We start from the raw sequence: 21,576 nt of genomic DNA, 5'->3' as shown, positions 1-21,576 counted from the left end.
CTTGTTCCCATGTCGTGCAGTCGCGCATACAGCCAACAAAATAACAGGTTTGCATTGGACGCCAATGTTGGCGACACTACGAGAGACTTCCGCAACCATGTGACGGTCTATGCTTGCACCCGGTTTGAAGTTGGGGTTGTGCTGCCAGTCGCAATTAGGTTGGTTCCCTTCATCGGAGAAAAGAAAGGCTGCCAGCTCTGTGCATTTATGAACACAACTCCCACACCATGTGTTTTGAGGGCTTTAAAGAAGATTAACTTTAGAAAAGCCTGTCAAACATGCAGTGTTTCGAATTCTCGTGGATGCTGCAGTTGACTTCGACCCCCTGCCCGATGTACCACACAGTGCCTCAGGTGGGCGAGGACTTCACTGTGGGCGGTCTGACTGCACTGGTCCAGGAGGTGTCCATCTGTGAAATGTCTCCATCGGCCTCCTCAGCAGCATCTGGACAGCCGTACCTCGCAGAGCCTCTTCTGCAGCCACGTCAACAAGTGCAGCAGCAGCAGCCAGTATGTGCAGTGATAATGTACAGCCAACCACAAAAGTTTGTGCTGCAGGATCTTATGAAACGTTGAATTTGTGGTCAGCTTGTGACCATAGCCAGGAAAATGGTACAATACTGTGTTCGCATATGCAGTTGAACCCACTTTTAACGATCCCAGAGATAACAATTTATCTGTTATAGTGATCTAATTTCACTTAATTAATGATTTCCTGAACCTGTGTATTGAAACTGCATTCAGCTATAACGGAACATTTTCAAAAGCACCATACTTTTCCAACGCACACTTCAATCTCGGTCGCAGCAATCTCGATGTTCTGGAGCAGGGAAGTGCAAGCAAATTGGGTGCACGGCAGCACGCCCTCAGTTCCAGTCCAACCGTCACGAAAATATGACCACCAAGAGGAAGCTCACTTTCAACCATGCTTTCAAGGCATGTCTCTTGCTTGCTTTAAAGCGAGGCAGTGTGGCGGCCAAACCTCCAAGGTAGCACTGGTATGCACGTTTCTTGGAGGCCTCGAGGGCTGCACTCTAGTTTTTGTGCACCTCTTGCGCTGCTGCGTGCATTTTCGGCGGCCACAATAGCACCCTTGTTTTTTTTTCACGGTGGCACTCTTGGTTTCGTGAAATTTTTTTGTGTGGCATCAAGAGCACTATTTGCATATGTGCTGTTTGGAAGATTCTTACCAATTTGTGTCAAGGGTCGCTCATGCATTGCTACTTTGTTGCTGTCGATATTCATAAGGCCCGAGTAGTTATCATGTCATTACTACACCGTTATCAGGAGATCACAGTTTATTGACACATCATTTACGTTGGTGCTGATAACAGTCCGCGGTGGCGTTCTATATTTTGAACTTCACTTTTTCAGCCGAAGCAACATAAAAAACACAACTTTGCGGCTCTCAACGTGTGTGGATGATGGTGCAGCTGGAACGGCAAGTCCTTTGCAAAATGCCTGCATGATGCAGTAGTTTAATTCCGCTTTCAGCTTACTAGAATGCTTTGCGATAGTATGCAGAATCCAGTCATGTCCTGTTGATAACAAAATATGACTAACTCTTGAAAAATGATGGTGGCTGTGCTCATAGTTTCTAAAAGCAAGTGATGGAAACTGACTGGGCGTCGTTTCAAAAGAGCTACGCCACCGTATTTCATTCTTTAGATGACGCTTTTAACGGAAACTTGCCAGTAGATGCGGGAAAGTGCCCAGAACAAAAACGATGCGGGAAATCAGATTTTTACACAAAAGTAGTGTGGGATAGCGGTGTTGAAAATCTCAGTACGGGGCCTAGGTGTGCATCCTGGAATCATCATGGGAATACATCAATACACCTTACTCGAGCACTGTGAACACTTGCTGTCACAATGCTAGCAGGATGAAGAGCAGCTGCAGCGGCAAGCAAATTCCCCTTCGTGCAGCTTCTCACTTCAACGTGAACTAGCTACGCAAAAACACAGTGCACAAAAAGCTATCAGCCTTGTCGGCTGGCCAACCTTTGCACTCACAGCAAAGTTTCTCCAACATAGCGCGCACGTGGCCGTGATCAACTGCGCTATGTGAACAATAAGTGTGCGCTAACCTGCTCCTTCCACTCCCCTCCTAGTGCTTGCTCACCTCCCCGCTCACCAACCCAATATCCTTCTTGACGCACTCTCGCACGCTATCCTTTGCAACTACCCTATGCGGCCTATGGCCACGATCCTATCGCACTTGGACTTTATGCATAACCTTGAGCAGACTTCGATGACAAGGAAAATCGCCTGCAGTGTCCGTGTAATTGCTACCGTAATAATTATTTTATGTGATTATGTCAACGCATGGTGCACAGGTGCTCGATGTACATTTTTCGTGGTCGCTCAGTAGTATATTGACAAACGCACATGAGGCACATTTTATTCCAGTGAAGCCTCATTAATTCGGCCCTCGTTAATTTGGAAAATCGGATAATTCGGACTCGTCCTCTGGTCCGAGCAAGTGTGCATTATTTAATGGAATCAAACTCGTTAATTCGAACGTATTTGGTTGCATATTGGCTCATTTGTACAACTCTCTGGGCACAGTGAGCGCAGGGCGGTGCGAATGTGCGACACAAGAGAGCAAAAGCGGCACTAGCATCTAATGGACTGATCCCACCGGCCAGTTTCACGACGCCACCGCTGCCGCGGTGCATGCTGGTACTTGTAGTCATCCCGCCGCTCTAGCCGCCTGGAGTATCTGTGCGTCCTGTTTCATCGTCTGATCGGAGGATTCATCTGCTGCGTTCCTAGGTGCTACAACAACTGCACAAGAAGCAGAGCCTTCGGATTCTATCTGTTTCCTAAAGAGCGAAAGCTTCGACACACGAGGGTCTAACGAACTAATAGGTGGTACTGGTAATACACAGCGTGAGAAGAAACACGGGGACGAATAGCAGCAGCATTTCGATGGGGGCAAAATGCAAAAACACCCGTGTACTTAGATTTAGGCGCACGTTGAATAACCTCGGGCGGTCGAAATTATTCCGGAGTCCCCCACTTCGGCGTGCCTCATAATCAGATCGTGGTTGTGGCACGTAAAACCCCATAATTTAATTTAAATTTAACCTTTTTTCATTTGTGAGCCTCTTTTATATTTGAAATAATATGTACAGGGTGTTTCATTTTAGCTGCACCAATTTTTTGGAATTGCCTGTGGCAGATAGCACAATTATAATCCTTAATCTAAACTACTTGATCAGGTAGCCATTACTTCCATGAGAAATCAATATGCCTAATTGAATAGGTAACATAATTACGCTAATTAAAATATAATTGATTATTTTACGGCACATCTTTCAATCTACGAATTATAGCCGCAGAGTTCAGAAGCCGTATCCACTTGGAAAGAATTCTCAGGACTGAACCAGTTTCGAGATATCAATTTTCAAAGTGTCCGACGAAATGCATGGGCGGTCCAGTTAACTTTATGCTTCAATGTATAAAACAGCATTTTCCTCGAAAAGTTAACTGGAATGCCCATGCATTTTGTCGGACACTTTGAAAATTAATATAATTAATAATGATACGGTCTTAAATGGCTTAATCGACCAGTACGAACCACTGATAAAAGTATATTGCGGCTGCTATGCAAAAGATGGGATGCTCGCCTCACGCCACGCAGCCCGAGTTTTTGAAGCAGAAAGGGTACCATTCGCTTGAATACAAATAAAAAATTAGCGTAGCTTGCACTAGAGGGCAATGCTATAGAGACAGCGGAGCTGATGGGCACCTATAGCTAGTCCTGGCTTTTGGGCTAGGCTAAGCGCTACCAAGTCATCCCCAGCAATTTCAGAAATTTATTGATTATTGATCGATTATCGATAAACTATTCATTGGCTATCGCAAGGTATTTTTCACGTATATGGGCTTGGCTAAGCACTACTAAGCACTTGGCTAAGCACAGGTGGGATGATGAGGTTAGGAAATTCGCAGGCGCAAGTTGGAATACGCTAGCGCAAGACAGGGGTAATTGCAGATCGCAGGGAGAGGCCTTCGTCCTGCAGTGGACATAAATATAGGCTGATGATGATGAAGCACTACCAAGTCCTTCACAGCATTTTACGGAATGTGATTATTGATCGATTAGCTATTGATTGGCTCTCGATTGCCTATTGCAAGGTATTGACTAGGTATTTGGGCTAGGCTAAGCACTAGGCTAAGCGTGGTGGCGTGGAGTAGAGGTAGAATACCTGGCTTCAAATCTGAAGGTCGTAAGTTAGAATCCTACTCGAGTCCACTTCATTTTCAGGCATCGAGTGGTGCCTGACACCGGCAAGAAAAAAAATTGCCGAGAGCTAGTGGGGCTATACTAGTTCAGGTACAACCAAACAAGGAAGGCCCACTAAGCTTCATCAAAAACTCACTCCCTTACCAGAATAGGAATTGGCCTCCCTGGTGCAGTATTCGGCCACTACATCCCTCATAACTCCGACAATTAACCCATGGCCCTCAGTCCCCAGTGGCTGCGGAGCACCTGACCAAGGCGGCGGTCAGACCTGCTACGCGGCAGAGGGTGCTAAGAATATCTGGGTCCGGACAGGCCGCCAATGGAAACTGAACCTGGCAACGCTCAACACGCGCACCCTATCGAGTGAGGCTAGCTTTGCAGGACTATTTGAAGAATTGTCAGGCATTGCCTGGGATATTATTGGCCTTACTGAGGTTAGAAGAACTGGTGAGGCTTACACAGTGCTGACTAACGACCACGTCCTCTGCTACAGAGGTCTTCCAGATAAGAGAGAATCCCGGATAGGATTTCTAGTCCATAACAACATAGCGGGCAACATTGATGAATTTTACAACATTAATGAGCGGGTAGCAATCGTCGTAATAAAGCTGAATAGGAGGTACAAAATGAAGGTAGTAAAAGCCTACGCCCCAACCTCTAGTCACGATGATGAAGAAATTGAACAGTTTTATGAAGATGTTGAACTAGCAATGAGAAAGGTGCAAACTCAGTATACTTTAGTCATGGGCGACTTCAATGCAAAAGTGGGGAAAAAGCAGATTGGTGAGCAAGCCATTGGCAACTACGGCATCGATTCTAGGAATGCAAGAGGAGAGATGTTAGTAGAATTCGCGGAAAGGAATAGGCTCCGAATAATGAATACCTTCTTCAGGAAGCGCAGCAACAGGAAGTGGACCTGGAAAAGCCCTAATGGAGAAACAAGGAATGAAATAGATTTCATACTCTCTGCCGATCTAAGCATAGTGCAGGATATAGAAGTGTTAGGTAAGGTAAAATGCAGTCACCATAGATTATTGAGGCTCAGGATTTCTCTCAATTTGAAGAGAGAAAGAGTAAAATTAGTCAAAAGGAAACAGGCCAACCTAGAGGCAGTAAGGGTAAAAGCAGACCAATTCAGGCTGGTGCTCGCAAACAAATATGCAGCTTTAGAACAGGAAGATAAAGACAACATAGTGGTAATTAATGAAACCGTAACTAGGTTGATCTCAGAAGCAGCAATTGAAGTGGGAGGTAAGGCACGAAGGCAACCAGTAGGCAAGCTCTCCCAAAAAACAAAGGACCTAATAAAGAAACGACAAAACATGAAAATGTCCTACTCAAGAGATCAGATAGAATTCGCTGAACTGTCAAAACTGATCAACAAGAAGAAAGTAAGGGATATTCGAAATTATAACGTGGGGAAGATTGAGGAAGCCATAAAATATGGACGCAGCATTAAATCAGTAAGAAAGCTTGGCATAGGACATGGCAAGATGTATGCACTGAAAAATAAGCATGGTAATATCATCAGCAATTTCGATGACATAGTAAAAGCAGCGGAAGAATTCTATACTGACCTGTACAGTACCCAAAACAGCCAAACTACTTTCATTCGAAATAGGGATTAACCGGATACAGAGGCTCCTTCTATAACTAGTGATGAAGTTAGAAGGGCCGTGAAAGACATGTCCAGGGGAAAAGCTGCTGGAGAAGATGTAATAACAGTCGATTTAATCAAGGACGGAGGAGATATCACAATTGAAAAGCTTGCGACCCTTTATACGCAATGCCTCACAACTTCAAGTGTACCGAGAGCTGGAAGAACGCCAACATTATACTAATCCATAAGAAGGGAGACGTTAAAGAATTGAAGAATTATAGACCCGTTAGCTTGCTTTCAGTACTGTATAAAATATTCACCAAGATAATTTCTAATAGAATCAGGGCAACACTTGACTTCAGCCAACCAAGAGAACAGACTGGCTTCAGGAAGGGATATTCTACGATGGATCATATCCATGTCATCAATCAGGTAATCGAGAAATCTGCGGAATACAATCAACCTCTCTATATGGCTTTCATAGATTATGAAAAGGCATTTGATTCAGTAGAGATACCAGCAGTCATAGAGGCATTGCATAATCAAGGAGTACAAGAGACATACGTGAATATCTTAGCAAACATCTACAAGGATTCCACAGCTACCTTGGTTCTCCACAAGAAAAGTAGAAAGTTACCTATCAAGAAAGGGGTCAGGCAAGGAGACAAAATCTCTCCAATGCTATTCACTGCATGCCTAGAAGAAGTATTCAAGCTCTTAGACTGGGAAAGCTTAGGAGTGAGGATCAACAGTGAATATATCAGCAACCTCTGATTTGCTGATGACATTGTTCTATTCAGCAGCAATGGAGACAAATTGCAGCAGATGATTGAGGACCTGAACCGAGAAAGTGTAAGAGTGGGGTTGAAGATTAATATGCAGAAGACAAAGATAATGTTCAATAGCCTGGCAAGGGAACAAGAATTCAGGATCGCCAGTCAGCCTGTAGAGTCTGTAAAGGAGTACTTTTATCTAGGTCAATTACTCACAGGGGACCCTGCTCACGAGAAAGAAATTTACAGAAGAATAAAATTGGGTTGGAGTGCATACGGCAGGTATTGCCAAATCCTCACTGGGAGCTTACCACTGTCGTTGAAAAGAAAAGTGTACAATCATTGCATTCTACCGGTGCTAACATATGGGGCAGAAACTTGGAGGTTAACATAGAAGCTCGAGAACAAGTTAAGGACCGCACAGAGCGATGGAACGAAAAATCATAGGACTAACTTTAAGAGACAGGAAGAGAGCGGTGTGGATCGGAGAACAAACGGGGATAGCCGATATTCTAGTTGACATTAAGCGGAAGAAATGGAGCTGGGCAGGATGGTAGGATGCGTAGGATGGATAACCGGTGGACCATTAGGGTTACAGAATGGATACCAAGAGAAGGGAAGCGCAGTCGAGGTCGGCAGAAAATCAGATGGGATGATGAAGTTAGGAAATTTGCAGGCACAAGTTGGAATACGCTAGCGCAAGACAGGGGTAATTGGAGATCGCAGGGAGAGGCCTTCGTCTTGCAGTGGACATAAAATAGGCTGATGATGATGATGATGATGATGATGATGATGAATCATTACCTAGTCATCCCCATTATTTCCCGAAAATTATTGATTATTCAACGATTATTGATTAGCTATTGATTGGCTATCGATTGGCTATCGCAAGGTATTGGCTACGTATTTGGGCTAGGCTAAGCACTACCAAGTCATCCCCAGCATTTTCCGGAATTTATTGAATAATGATCGATTATCACTTAGCTATTGATTGGCTATCGATTGGCTATAGCAAGGTATTGGCTACGTATTTGGGTTAGGCTAAGCACTACCTAGTCATCCCCATTATTTTCCAGAATTTATTAATTATTGATCGATTATCGATTAGATATTGATTGACTATCGAATAGTTATCGATGACTGACTAAGCTTAAGTAGTCCCAACCATGCTTAACTAGGCTTAGCCAGCTCAGCTTCGCTAGTTCACAGGGGTAGTGCCATTGCGCTTGGACCCCTTCTGCACTACCGCCAGGATCGGCCCACATTTTTTGTTCGCGACGGACCGACTAACGGCCAGCTTAAACAGCTCCGCAGTTAAAAAGGCTGCCTAGCTTACCTAATAACTTCTAGATATCGCGGTTACCGAAGTCTGCAACTCGTGCGGAAAACCCATGTAGGTAAGCATCATTAGGGCACGAAAGTTTCGGCGCTGCATTTCAAACTTGTCGCCAACAGGTATACAAATCCTATTGTGTCCGTCGCTAAGCAAACATAACGTTGCTGTCACCGAGATGCGCGTGTGCAAAAATAACACAAAACGACCGCGTACATGAGCATGTACTAAATACAAAGCTCGAACAAATACGATTCTCAACGCGTATTCAGCGGGTAACAACCAAAATAAAAAAGCAGCAGGCACTATTCAACGTTCGCCTCGCATCATGCAATGAACAGCCAATGTAATTTCTTAAAATGCATGAATTTTTCTCGGCGGTGGAGTCGCAGAGAAGACTGGGAAGCTTGTGCGCAGTACTCAACGAGCGGGGACTGCGGTGGTGTGGTTGACCAGTTGACTACAACCAAGATGGTGGAAGTGCTACTTCCGGAAAACCGGCGCATGCGCAGATCGGTCGGTGGGATCGGTCTATTGAAACGAAGTGCGGAATCCACATTGTCGTAGACATCAGCGTAAATCGTACGGGGAACACTTTGTGCTTATTTGTGTCTTTATAGCCGTCATACTTGTGTTTAATGCCGCACGTAGCGCTGCGTTGGCCATGTGCCTTCACAACTGCGTAATCTCTATCCATGGTCGCTTTGATAGGGACCACACTTTCATCTGTAGCGGTTGGGGCAAACAACAGTTTTGTCTTGACTCGGTGCACGCATTGGCCCCATGCCTTAAGAACTCCATGGTCGCGCCATCTATTATTATGTCTATAGTGACCATGGTTTCTCCGTACTGGTTGCGGCAAACAGTAGTTTCCTTTTGACTAGGTGGAAAGGCAGCGTGTGCAATGTGTCATAAACAGCGAGAACTGTAGAGTATGAAGAGTGCCGGCTACATTGCGACGAACGATCTGCTGGCAACCAGCTCACTGGCGCAAAAATTATTCGGATGTGCGCACGGTAGGGAAATGCTTGTCTCGGATTAACACGTGTGGCCATGGCTGCACTGAGCAAGAAGTTTGGATTCAGAATTGCTAATCGGATTCAGAATTGCAGCTTTCGCATGCTTTTGGGTAAAATAGACATGGCTCTTGCCGATTCATTGAGTAAATAAAAGCGTGTTGATGCAGTACACATTTGTTGGTTTTATTGATACCCTCGATAATTAGATCTTCGGTTAATTCAAATATTTCTTTCGTTCCCGTGAAGTCACAATTAACCAGGTTTTACTGTAATACTAGGCAGCCCGGACAAGGAAAAAAATTGCCAAAAGGGCACAAGGAAGAGTAGATATGTAGTACACAAGCCATACAACACACACTATTCCATCTATGCAAGTGAGGACAACAATAGTCTTCTTATTCATGCTTCTGGTCAGCTACCAACTTGCTCAACAAGTAATTTCAATTGTAGGATATATAACCGAATTCTTTAACATTGTAGGAGTGCTGACCAGATAATTCGTCAGTGTCTTTACAGGGAGACAGATATGTTGCTGTGAATGGAAGAACCTAGATGATACGCTGTAACTAGCATGAGCTTTAAAGGGGCTCTGAAAAACTTTTTATCGAAGTTAAGAAATGCATTTCAGGTTAAGTTAGACTATTTCAGAAATACTGTGATGCAAAAAGTACTTAAATGCATTCAGCAGAAGCAGAGTTATAGGCAATCAAACATGGCCTCCGCTGTGCTCATGTTCCTTCGTCAATGCCTTGCACTGCAAAGGCTACGGCGAGGTGGGGTGTGGCCACACCGCTCCGCCTTTGAAATGTAATTGTGGTGCGCAGTTCAAATTTCACTTCAGATGTTAACGCAGACCCCACGACTTCGGCTGTATAAACTTGTAAACATTCGCTTATACCTGCCAAACGTTGTTGAAACGCTGGAGTACGAGGCGCGACAGTAGCAACGAGCGAATTGACCTTTGTGCCATCTCTCGCTTAAACGCGAACTAAACATCGAAAGCACCGTGCATACGACTCTACCAGCACTAGTTGCACTTTGCCCACATCGCAGATCGCGTTCAAAATACGGCGCCATCGCAGCCCTGCCGTAGGCAAGCCGCTGTTGTCGACATGATGCCAACGTCTCGTCGTATAAGGAAAATGACAATCCGCAAGACACACCGACTCCGGCGGCTGCTTTGAAAGTAATGGATCCCTTTCACCTCATCGGAAAAGTTATCAGAGCCCACGACAGTGACATTGCGATGGCCCTTTTAGTGGACTGCGAGACTCGCATAACGCCTTTGCTTGCCGTAAAGCTGACTGTTAAGTCCAGGCTGACTGACTTCATGAAATAAAACTTCCCATGAGCATAAGTTTGCCAAGCTTGCTGACTGTCATAAATAGGCAGTGAAATTGTGATAATTCATTGCGGCTTCATTGCGGCTTCAAATCGCTTCGTGTTCAAATCGCTTCGTGTTCAAATCGTGTTCTGTGAATTTCGTTGTAACGGGACTCAATTGTACAGTAATACCTCGTTAACTTGATGTAGTAAAAACCGGAAAACATTTCGAGATAAGCAAAGTTGCGGAAATTGCAGTGGAAAGTAGAGTTCTTTCGAATAAATTCACTACTGACCAACTTTTGAACAAGAGCTTCTTAACTGCTTCTTCATAAAAGTTTCAACGAAAAAAATTCAAGCAGAAACTCCTCCCGGAGTTGTCTAAGTGTGCGTAAGCATTGTGCCACTTGCTGATCTCCAGCAGCTCGGTGCCATTATCAGTGTTATGACACTTGGTCCGGCCAGTACAAACGACAGTGCTGCGGCGACACAAACTGGTGCGCGGATGGAGGCGCAAGGTGCATTTATAACGCAAGCGAATTACTGTAAGTGGCGGCTTGTGCACTGATGGCGTTCCGATCATCATAAGCCATTATCGCTCTTTAGCTCCTTGTTCATCCGTGTTGAACCATTAAGATGGATACACACGCGAGGGCAAAATACCGCCTGCTCCGCGAGCCAAACAATCACGTGATCTCTTGAATCCAACGCAGCCGAGTTAGGTCGCATTCCCACAGCCGGAGCACCGTTTGCGGAATCCGCATGGTTACTCTCTACTCCAGCGCTTAGCAGCTGCGCGTTTGCATAATCTGCGTGCTCTATATTCCATAGCGCTGTGAATCCCACAAGAGCCAAAAAAGTGACAGTTGCCTCGTCACTTAGCGTTTTTTTTTGTGCACCTCACTCATGTTGAGGTGTCACGCAGGCTGCGCGGTCTGAGTAAATATAGATGCGTGCGCAACCACGACTCTCCTTTCCCGCTGCATCACAACAAAAGCACACGCAGTCACTGCTGTGCAACAAAAACACACGTGGCTTCAAGCCGAAAACACGCCATGGTAGCCACACAAATCTGTCCAATGTTGACAGATTTCACACTGACTACGCTAAATTGAGGTCAGACTACCGCCAAACGGATGGATGGAAATACCGGCGAGCATTTTCGATCCGGACCGCGAGTAGAGGAAGCCAGACTAGGCGAGGGTGACACGTTTTGATGACGCGCGCGTCACGTGATACGCCATCCGCAGTGAAAATTCCTCCTCCGTCCGGTCGTGTGAATGCACCTTTATGAACCGTGATCAAAGGACTCCGGTGGCGGCACAGACCATGTCTTGAAAGCGATCTGCGGAGAGCAAAGAGAGTGCTGACTGCTGGTAACTCCGCGCGCTGGGTTTCTGCTGCTTCGCTTGTGTTGAAGTGCCAGGTGGCACGGTCCCTCACCACTGCAGGCTCTTTCTTGAAAGCGATCGTCTTGCATGAGGGAGGGACAGATGGACGGACAGTTTTCTCGTTGGGTAAGCACAGAATTGCCTAAGCATTTAAAATAAAAACATACCAGAGATATCAGCGAGCTCTGTTTGCGGCACTGTGATTTTATTACGTGCAGGAAAAACTGCGTAAGGCTCTGCGGTAGCACGTAGAAACGCATCCTTGAGCTGCTTCACACATTGCATAAGCCAATCGTTCCCGCCGCTGCACTCAGCTTTATTTCGCAGCAAACGAAGCATGTTTCTTGTTTCTGCTGATGTCGGTATCTGTCGCGGCCCTTGTTGTTGTTGCCATCGTCTTCACCGTCCTCTCCATTTGCAGCCATCCCAGTGATTTCGGAATTACTAAATTCACCTGTCACCAGTACATCCTTCTCGCATAGCGCGTACTCTTGCTGCGTGCGTTGTGTAGAATAAAATTAAAGCGAAAATCACACTTCTGATCGTAAATCACATGAATTGCATAAAGAGAACAAAACAAACTGCATCAAGCATGCCATTTTACAGGGCCTGCCTTCGTGGGCGAAGGAAGGACATGACGGCCGACGTGGTTGCTTCAAAAAGTTGTTATGCCGCTAGGTCCCGACTTCACGTTCGGGTAAAGCATCCGCTTTGTGGTAGGCTCGGCAGCCTCGCACGAAGCTTATTAAACGGTTTGGCGGTAGAGTTATTGTTCCACTCTCGGTCACAATTTCGAGATATCCGTGATTTGGCCCAAAAATACTTTGAGATTAAGGGCAATAAATACATGGCATGTATGGGAAATGGTTTGGTGCTGCGGAAAATTTCGACTTAGCTTGGTGTTTCGAGATATGCAAGTTCGAGTTAACGAGGTATTACTGTATAAGACAATTCCCCAGTGGAGTGTTTCTGCTGTATTTCTTTTCTTATATTGCGGAAGTGACTATGCAGCACGTTTTGCCAGCGCATATTCCATGCAGACAAATGTCGTCTAGCAACTGAGGCCTGTCTTCCTTCTTTTGCCTTTCTTTCTGCACATGCCGCTTTTCTTCGCGCTTCTTTCTGTGACTGTAACAGCTATGCGCATAGAGAAATATAATCTCCATGCTCGCAGGGATAATACAGGGTAGCACTTTCCGGATGGTGTCGTTTACGCGCGCTTGCACTTTCGAATTTAATTGCAGTGTCCACAACAAGGAATGTAAAAACGAACAAAGAAAAATAATCATTGGCAACATGGAGCTTCCTCTTTGCCGGAGGTTTTCTCGGCTTGAGTGTCTGTTTTGCGTGCGTTTCTCTTATTACACGGTGTTTCGGTGATGCGTGGTGGTGAAACTATCGAAAATGGTAACATTGTGGAGACCAAGAGCCAGCAGCAAAGTTTTCGGGGATAACTCATAAGGTAACAACTGATAAACTGATGGTTAATTTTGGGGGTTTCACTATAACGACCTTTCAGAATAACGATCAATTTGCTGCTGTCCTCTTAAGTACAATATATGGAGATTTCACTGCATTAAGCACTCGCCCAATATCAACGAATGGGGCGCCTATACATAGTCAACTTATTAAGTGGATGACACACTTAAACAGATGAAATGGTATAACGAAGCCAAGGAAAACTTACAGGGAATTAACTCCTTAGTGAAATGCTGAATTAACTGGACATTTGGGTTAGATCAGTGCTTATTTTTAGCTTATACAACAATAAAAAAAGGAAGAGAAAGATGTAGAAAAAAACTCATCTTAGTATAATACATATGGAATGCAATGTTTCACGAAGTACTAATACAGAATTCCTCGTTGCACCGGAGCAGTAAATTATTGCTCCAAAGCATTGTTCTTTTTTTTTGCTTCAAGCATCAAATATTTCCGTTCCGAAAGCATACTCCAAACTGGCTTTTTTCTGCTCGAAAAGCGGCTCCAAAAGACCAAGTGCCGCTTCCATCACTGCATAGACTGTCTTCCATCTCAAAAAGACAAATTATTTTATCTTCGCACTGCTGGTTTACGCACGACAGTTGCACATAGCTGCGTCTGCTGCACGTGTTCTCCAAGATAGCAGTGCCGGGCTGCGTAGCATAGTCGTCTGCAACTGCCACGGGGTGCCATGACGAGCTCTTTCGCCGCCGAGACAGACTGTGATGATTATGTGTGGGCGCAGGTCAGCCAGACGCACAAGAAAGCAACCAGAGACACAAAGAGACGTATTTATGACACGAACGGCACGTGGGACGAATACGGGAACATGAACTATACAGATAAGCTGGTTAAGTGTCACGCTCGAGCACTCACAGTTCTACACAGGAGTCCGGCCTCATGGCGACGGCTCGGCGGACTTGGCTCTGACGGCGGTGGGGTATCCGGGCGGCGGTTGACGTTCCGGGTGGCACCAGGACGTAGCCCGGGTCCGGAGAGTTAGCTCTGGGTCGTAGCCCGAGCTCGGCACCGTAGCGGTGGGATGAGAGCCGGGGCGAAGCCCAGCACAGCAGTGGGTGAAAGCCGGGGCGGCGCCCGGTTCGGAACAGGACCAGGGGGCTCTGGGTCGTGGCCCGAGCCCGGCAGCACGGCAGCGGTCGTGCGAGCGGGAACGAGGCCCAGCTCCGCAGGACCCGCGTCGATGGTAGAAGCCGGGGCGGTGCCCAGTTCACAGTGCAGGACCGGGATGCCGGGACGTGGGCCGGCGTTCGGTCCGCTCCATCTCGCTGCACTGCCCGTTCTGTCAGCCTGGCTGCCCCGTCGTTCTAGATGGTCTCTCCCGGCACGCGCGCCGTCCACGCGCACCAGCGACGCTAAATCCCGCGCTTTTCGGCCCCGCACGCCGAACACAAGAACGGAAAAGCCCGCGCATTTCATCTCTCGGCCCCGCACACCGAGCGCAAACCTTAAATTGTCGTCCTCCTACCACACTTCCCCCTGTTCAAGAACGACGCGGAGGTGAGATAAGACGCGTCGAATAACCACACGTAACACCAAAACACTGAGTGCGGAGTTCGCCCAATCGTCAGAGAGAGATAGGATACAAATCAGTGAGTCAGTTTTGTGGTCAGGTCACGTCGCTGGCATTTCGTCCGACGATGCCGACGGCGCCGACGATGTCGATTTACGACGGTGTTGATGTCACTGTCCACGCAAGAAAAAGTGCTTTCGATGACTGGCATCGTGCCACGTGGGGCACGGCCGACTACATGTCGAGGTACAGTCCGCTGGCAAACATCGCAGGACTTCACGTACCGCTTGGTTTCAGACTGTACTCCCGGCCAGTAAAATTCAGCGAGGATGCGGTCTGTTGTTCGAGATATCCCCTGGTGCCCCGCGAGGATTCCCTCGTGTGCGAGCTTGAGCACAGTCGGTCTAAGCGGTCTGGGAACGATCAGCTGTTCTAATTCCTTCTCAGATAGTAGTTTGTGTCGCCGATATAAAATACCATCAGATAGGAAGTAGCATGTTTCACGGTTATTTACAACCATAGTGTTACCCACACTTTCGTAGAAACGCCGTAGAGACGCGTCACTCCTTTGTAATTTCTCGAGAGCCGCCTTGTCCACAGACATGGCGGTGGCTTTTAGCACAGGGAGGCTGGAGGGGGAGCGTATTCCCTCCGCCATTGCAGCACCTTCCTTCGAGAATTCCTCTCGGTCGTCTTCGGACACTCGCGGATACTCATTATCTCGCGAGTAACGATGTGTGTCCTTAGTCATGGGGTGTTTCGGCAGACTTCCCACAGCGCTTTCTAAGTGCCTGGTTTCCAGTTGTGGTTGCGACTCCAGGGAAACCCCCTGCTCCGCAGGTCGGGCACCTTTAACATTCCCGAGCACCACATCATACAGGGGATTTTGCATGCACTTAGCTCGCACTGTGCCCGTGAAGAATGGCGTGTCTATGAACACGATTGCCTCCGGCAAGCAAAGGACTGTCCGGTCCAACAAGACAACTGGGCTTGTGGTACCCGTAAACTTCTCTTTCGGGACAAGCCTTTCCCGTACAACTACCGTGTTGCAGCCGGTATCTCGCAGTACTATTACAGCCTTGCCTTCAAGAAAACCTTTCGCAACTGGCAGAGTTCCGACGTCCGCCACGGCCGCAGTACTTGTCGACATCGTATTCACGACGGGGATGGATTCCCCGCTTTGGGAAATGACGTATCCTTGTTCTGGTACCCCGGTCCCCCTGGTTTCTTCGGTAGACAACATGCATGACGCTTGCCTCCGTTCTTGCGTCTTTCCTGTTTCGCCTGGAGGACCGGTGTTGCCACTCGACCAGCCAGTTGCTGACGGGCTGTTTCTTGTCCGAGACCAACACTCAGATGCCCGATGTCCTGTTTTGTTGCACAAGAAGCATTGAGTGTGGCCTCTTGGTGGTCTCTTAGCGGACTCTGTCTGGCGACTTATCTCTCCATTGTTCTTGCTCAGATTGGAAATATCCTGGGCCTCTAAGAAACAATCGGCATGCTGTGCGAGCGTGCTAAGTTTCTTGCAGCTTCTTTCTTTGAGAAATACTCGCAACGCAGGGGAGCATCCTTTCATAAATTGTTCTGAAATTATTAGGTCACGAAGGGCGTCGTAAGTTTTTTCGATCTTCGCCATTTCCATCCAGTGGTCGAAATGACCCGCTAGACGAGAAGCATACTGGAGACCCGTCTCCTTCTCTTCTGGTTTCGCTTGGCGAAATTTCTCACGATAACCTTCGGCGGTATATCGGAATCGCAGCAACAGCGTAGCCTTAAGCTGGTCATAGTCTGAGGCGGACGCGGAATCAAGCCGACTAATCACAGCCAAAGCTTCCCCTGTCAGGCACAAACTGAGCGATAGGGCCCATTTACTTCGAGGCCACTCTTGAGAGGCTGCGACGCGCTCAAAACGTTGCAGATAGGCGTCAAGATCATCTCGCGCTTCATTAAATGGTGGCAGTAACTTATGTGGACTACAGCCATCCATCATAGCTGGTACAGCCGCGTCGCCGCTCACCGGTAGCGCGTTAGAACTGGCTGCCTGTTCTTGAAGCTTGAGCTTCAGCTGCAACACGCGTTCCTCGGCTTGTAGCCGTTTTTCTTCTAGCTCGATGTTCGCGCGCTGATCGTCACGAGCTTGGGCGCGAAGGTCCCTCTCTGTCGCACGTTCCGCGTCAACCCATTCGCGAAGAGCGGCGCCAGCCAAGCCCATGTCCTTGCCGATCGCGTACAGTCTCTCAATATCCATGGTCTCCCCTCGTGCGTCTAGCTGTCGGCAAGATGTTAAAGCCGATCCTGGCAGGCTCGCCAAAATTGTGATGATTATGTGTGGGCGCAGGTCAGCCAGACGCACAAGAAAGCAACCAGAGACACAAAGAGACGTATTTATGACACGAACGGCACGTGGGACGAATACGGGAACATGAACTATACAGATAAGCTGGTTAAGTGTCACGCTCGAGCACTCACAGTTCTACACAGGAGTCCGGCCTCATGGCGACGGCTCGGCGGACTTGGCTCTGACGGCGGTGGGGTATCCGGGCGGCGGTTGACGTTCCGGGTGGCACCAGGACGTAGCCCGGGTCCGGAGAGTTAGCTCTGGGTCGTAGCCCGAGCTCGGCACCGTAGCGGTGGGATGAGAGCCGGGGCGAAGCCCAGCACAGCAGTGGGTGAAAGCCGGGGCGGCGCCCGGTTCGGAACAGGACCAGGGGGCTCTGGGTCGTGGCCCGAGCCCGGCAGCACGGCAGCGGTCGTGCGAGCGGGAACGAGGCCCAGCTCCGCAGGACCCGCGTCGATGGTAGAAGCCGGGGCGGTGCCCAGTTCACAGTGCAGGACCGGGATGCCGGGACGTGGGCCGGCGTTCGGTCCGCTCCATCTCGCTGCACTGCCCGTTCTGTCAGCCTGGCTGCCCCGTCGTTCTAGATGGTCTCTCCCGGCACGCGCGCCGTCCACGCGCACCAGCGACGCTAAATCCCGCGCTTTTCGGCCCCGCACGCCGAACACAAGAACGGAAAAGCCCGCGCATTTCATCTCTCGGCCCCGCACACCGAGCGCAAACCTTAAATTGTCGTCCTCCTACCACACAGACTCAACACTAGAGACTCTCAACGTTGCAGAGACACTACACAGGGGGCTTTGTGTAGCTTCCAGTGCGCTAGCGGAGGCGAGAAGAGAGAAGGACGCGTATTGGTCCAATTACTTCTTATAAGTGAAGGATTAAAAGAATTTCCCCCCATGACATTCGTTGGACGGCGTCCTTAAATAGTGCGCGCGGTCTATTAGGAAAGTTTTTCAGGGCCCAGTTCATGTGGGTTTTCATATGTGTCAAAGGGGCAAGAAAATTGTCTTCTCTTTTGTTCTTTAGTTGTGGATCTTGATACTGCCACATCAACACATTGATTGCCTGCCAACACTTGGCTATCTCGCAGGAACTTAGCAACTTTGAACATCAGCAGCCTACTGCTGTGCAGCCATTGATGGAAATGCCAGCGCCCCCTGGTGCAGACACCGGCAACAACGTGCCCCTAGCCAAGCGCCTGTTCTCCGTTGCTACTGCTGGGGACCTGAGGTACTCGAGCAATACACATGTTTCGCGCTGGACAATGTGATGCTAGGAGTTTGGCAAGGGCAGCACTTCCTTTGACTAGCTTTTGCTTGACCTTGTTTGTAAAGTGCAGTGCCAAACTGTGCTGCTATGTGCTGTAGTAATATCTCGTTAATTCGACCCTTGCTAATTGAAAAATCTTATAATTCGGAGTTGACTTCTGGTTTCGGCAAGCACATTGGCGAATTTCATCTAGATTCTAGAGGGTGTGCCTCAGTTGTGCAAAGATTGTGACTCTATCTGTGACTCCGTTGGTGCCCAGCTTGAGCGGTATCACATGTTTCGTCAAATGCGATATTCAATTGCAGTGTTTTGTTAAAAGCAAATGGTTTGTTCTGGCCAAACACTTTATGGCCGACTAAGGTTGCACTTTGGGCTTAGTGGTATGATGTACTGAAGGCCTTAGCAGGCATGGAAGTGCTGTGCTAATTGTGGCATCTTGCGCCAAACCACCAAGCTGCGCCAACTTGCGCCAAAACACTTCGATTGAAGTCGCAAAATTTTGTGGGATGTTCGTGTTCAGTGGCAACCACACAGCCATGTGTTGGCTAGCATTTTACCCTAGAGGTTAGAAGCCAAGGCAAAGCAAACCGTTTCAGCATCGACGTCTTTAGAGTGTGAGTGTGTTTGGTGGTGCACTGTAACTTGGCTGCAGGAAAACAAAAATCCTATGTGGTATACAATGCATTACGAACGTTTTATATGTCTTAACCGTTTGAGACGCCAATGAATACTGTTGACTGAAAACTTACCGTACTTTATAGATTGTAACACAAGTTCTTTTGCAAATTTTTGCTACCTGAAGTAGATCCTCGCGTTACAATCGAATACCGAAATTCAAGTTGTCTAAAAAGTGCAATGATGAACCCGATTCTAATCAACAAGTGAAATCTGCGAGTGAAAGCACGCGAGGGATGCGTGCTTTCACGGAGAGCGAACGCACGGCGGAGAGCAAACGCGGCGCCTTCCGTCGTGTGAAAGGCCATGGGGGGATGGGACGGAGGGAGCAGAGGCAACGTTTAGCTGCGGCACCAAATGCGTATCTTGCGACCGGCTGCAAGGGAAGCTGGCGAATCAATATCCCACGCGAAAGGGGGATAGCGAGAAGGAAGCGTGGGAGGGAGGGGGCATGGCTTCTACTCTTCCAGTAACTGCGCACCTGTGGACTTTGCGCGGTTGAGGGCTGTCGCGCGCACGGTATCTTGAACGCGATCTCCACACGGCTCTGACCTTCGTATGCGCTGTGCTTTCGCCGCTCAGTTTCTGTTGAAGTGATAGACTACACGAACCTTCGCTCACTGTTGATGGCGCGCTTGCTCACACCAGTGTTTTGACAGTGGTTGTCCGCGGTCATCGAGTGTGATGTATTCATGTTTGCTTGTGTGCGCTGGCACTAGGCTTGTTAATTCATTTAGTAAGCGAATGTGTGCAAGTTTATGCAGCCGATAAAACTACTATCCTTACCCTTACTCCGTATAGCTCTCTACTAATTTGCTATCGCTATTGATGCTTTGCCTTTCGGGTGAAGCTGCGACTTTTTCATGCATCCGGCGGCCTCGCATTACTTTAGCGGTTTTGTTCTTGTTCTTTTTTTGCTGGACGCGGCAAAAAGTCACGCTTTGCATTACTTTCGCGGTTTTATTTTTTCTTGGTGGACGCAATGAAAACTCACCCCTCGCTCTAAATCGCGGTAGCGTTACAATCGAGTAAATATGTTACTTTCGCCGCATTTATTGCATATTCTGAATTGTAAATAGCATACCGCTGCAGAATGGATTATGAATTCTCCATTCTTTAGTGAGTTTTGTCAAATGTACAGAGCATGGATTCCATGCGAAAACACACTAGAGGAATATTACAGATGAGAGCATCAACTATTTCATGTCTAGCAGGCTTAAAAAGCACCCATCCAAGCACTTGGAAATTATGCCTGATGCTACACACTGAAAAAACAATGAAAGGAGTAAACCCACTACATACGACATATTTGCTCCAAGCAAGTTACACACAACTGTCTACCTTCCTACTGGTTTTACTGAAACATTTTGAACCCGTTATTCAAACTTGCAACATGATTCCAATCAGTACAGTTTCAATATGTATGCAACACATTTTAAGTACCATTACTTTTATCAATGCTATTACTGTTCATGAACTTTCTTGACATACACAATTGTGTACACACGTCCTAAAGTGTTATACGTGTTTGCGTAATATGCCGACAAGCTAGAGATGATTTGAATTGGCACTCTTTTTATGAGGCAGTCGGGAAAGAAAGCTGCATTCTCAGCTGAATGATTATCGTTATACATTTTAGGGCTTGCTTGTATGCCCTATTGGTAAATGTGCGTCGATTAATGGAGAACACCATGCGTGTAACGGTAAAATATATTTTGCACGTGCACCATGTCCGGCTACCGGGATGGTAGTGTGGCACGCTGACAAACGAGCTGCCTGCTTTCATGAAACTTTTTGACCAGAAATATGCAATGGCAACCATAATCATCACTCAAATTTGAAATCCGGGTACTCCATATTCTCCCCAACTACACCATACAAAATCAGAATTTTGCGGCCGCAACACGCAAACAGAGAATGTAAAGTTTCGGTTTTAATCTGCCGTAGCGGTTATTTCTTTTTTCTTGGCCACAATTACTAGTTGGCTCATCTGGTATGAGATTTATTAGTGGTTTCCGAGAGTGCATGTAGGTTTCCTTTGCCAGGTATACGACATTGTTTTCTTTTAGTGAATTTTCCTCCACCTTGTGGGCTTTGGCAGAACCGATTCGCTGTAATGTAACAGTGTTATGCAAAGTCAAATAAGCAACATCCTTATTTGTCTGTATTTAACTCACGTTTGTCCTTACCTAGAATACTGAAAAACATGCATCTTTCGCTCCAAACTGCTCCATTGGTGCAGGCAAAGGTATACCTATTTACATTTCGATCTCGAAAAACTGTGCAAAGGTTGTTTTGAGCAAAGTTTTTCACTCCCATGGACTGCTTTTCAGACAAACCCTAGCCAAAGGTGAAGGTTTGGTGCTTCGCTAGCTCTCGTTATGCCGCTTGCTGTAAAAATGAGGAAAGACTGGAGCAAGCAGAGCAGCGCGTGCCCTTCTTTCCCATCTGGCTTGAAAGGAGCAAGTCCCCAGCATGGGCTTCTTCACATTACCGCATGCTCACCTACGCGCTCCCTCTCAGCATGCACGTGATCACATTACCGCATGCTCTCAATTGCATAATCTCCAACATGTGCATCAAGCTACCATCCTC

At 47.4% G+C, this 21,576-nt stretch overlaps 1 protein-coding gene across 1 annotated transcript in view; it reads left to right on the top strand.

Annotated features, from left to right (window-relative positions):
* Positions 1 to 219: 219 nt before the first annotated feature.
* The window catches only part of LOC125943720 (uncharacterized), a 32,773-nt gene continuing 11,416 nt past the window's right edge, over positions 220 to 21,576 (top strand). The window contains exons 1-2 of the mRNA XM_049663193.1: positions 220 to 509; positions 18,128 to 18,267. Coding sequence (XP_049519150.1) covers positions 279 to 509; positions 18,128 to 18,267 — 371 coding nt within the window. The 5' untranslated portion in view covers positions 220 to 278. The remainder of the gene's footprint in view (positions 510 to 18,127; positions 18,268 to 21,576) is intronic.

Source organism: Dermacentor silvarum, chromosome 1 (assembly GCF_013339745.2).
Source record: "Dermacentor silvarum isolate Dsil-2018 chromosome 1, BIME_Dsil_1.4, whole genome shotgun sequence".
Taxonomy (NCBI): Eukaryota; Metazoa; Arthropoda; class Arachnida; order Ixodida; family Ixodidae; genus Dermacentor; species Dermacentor silvarum.
Note: the sequence above shows the minus strand (reverse complement) of the source record. Positions and strands in the feature narration are given on the sequence as shown.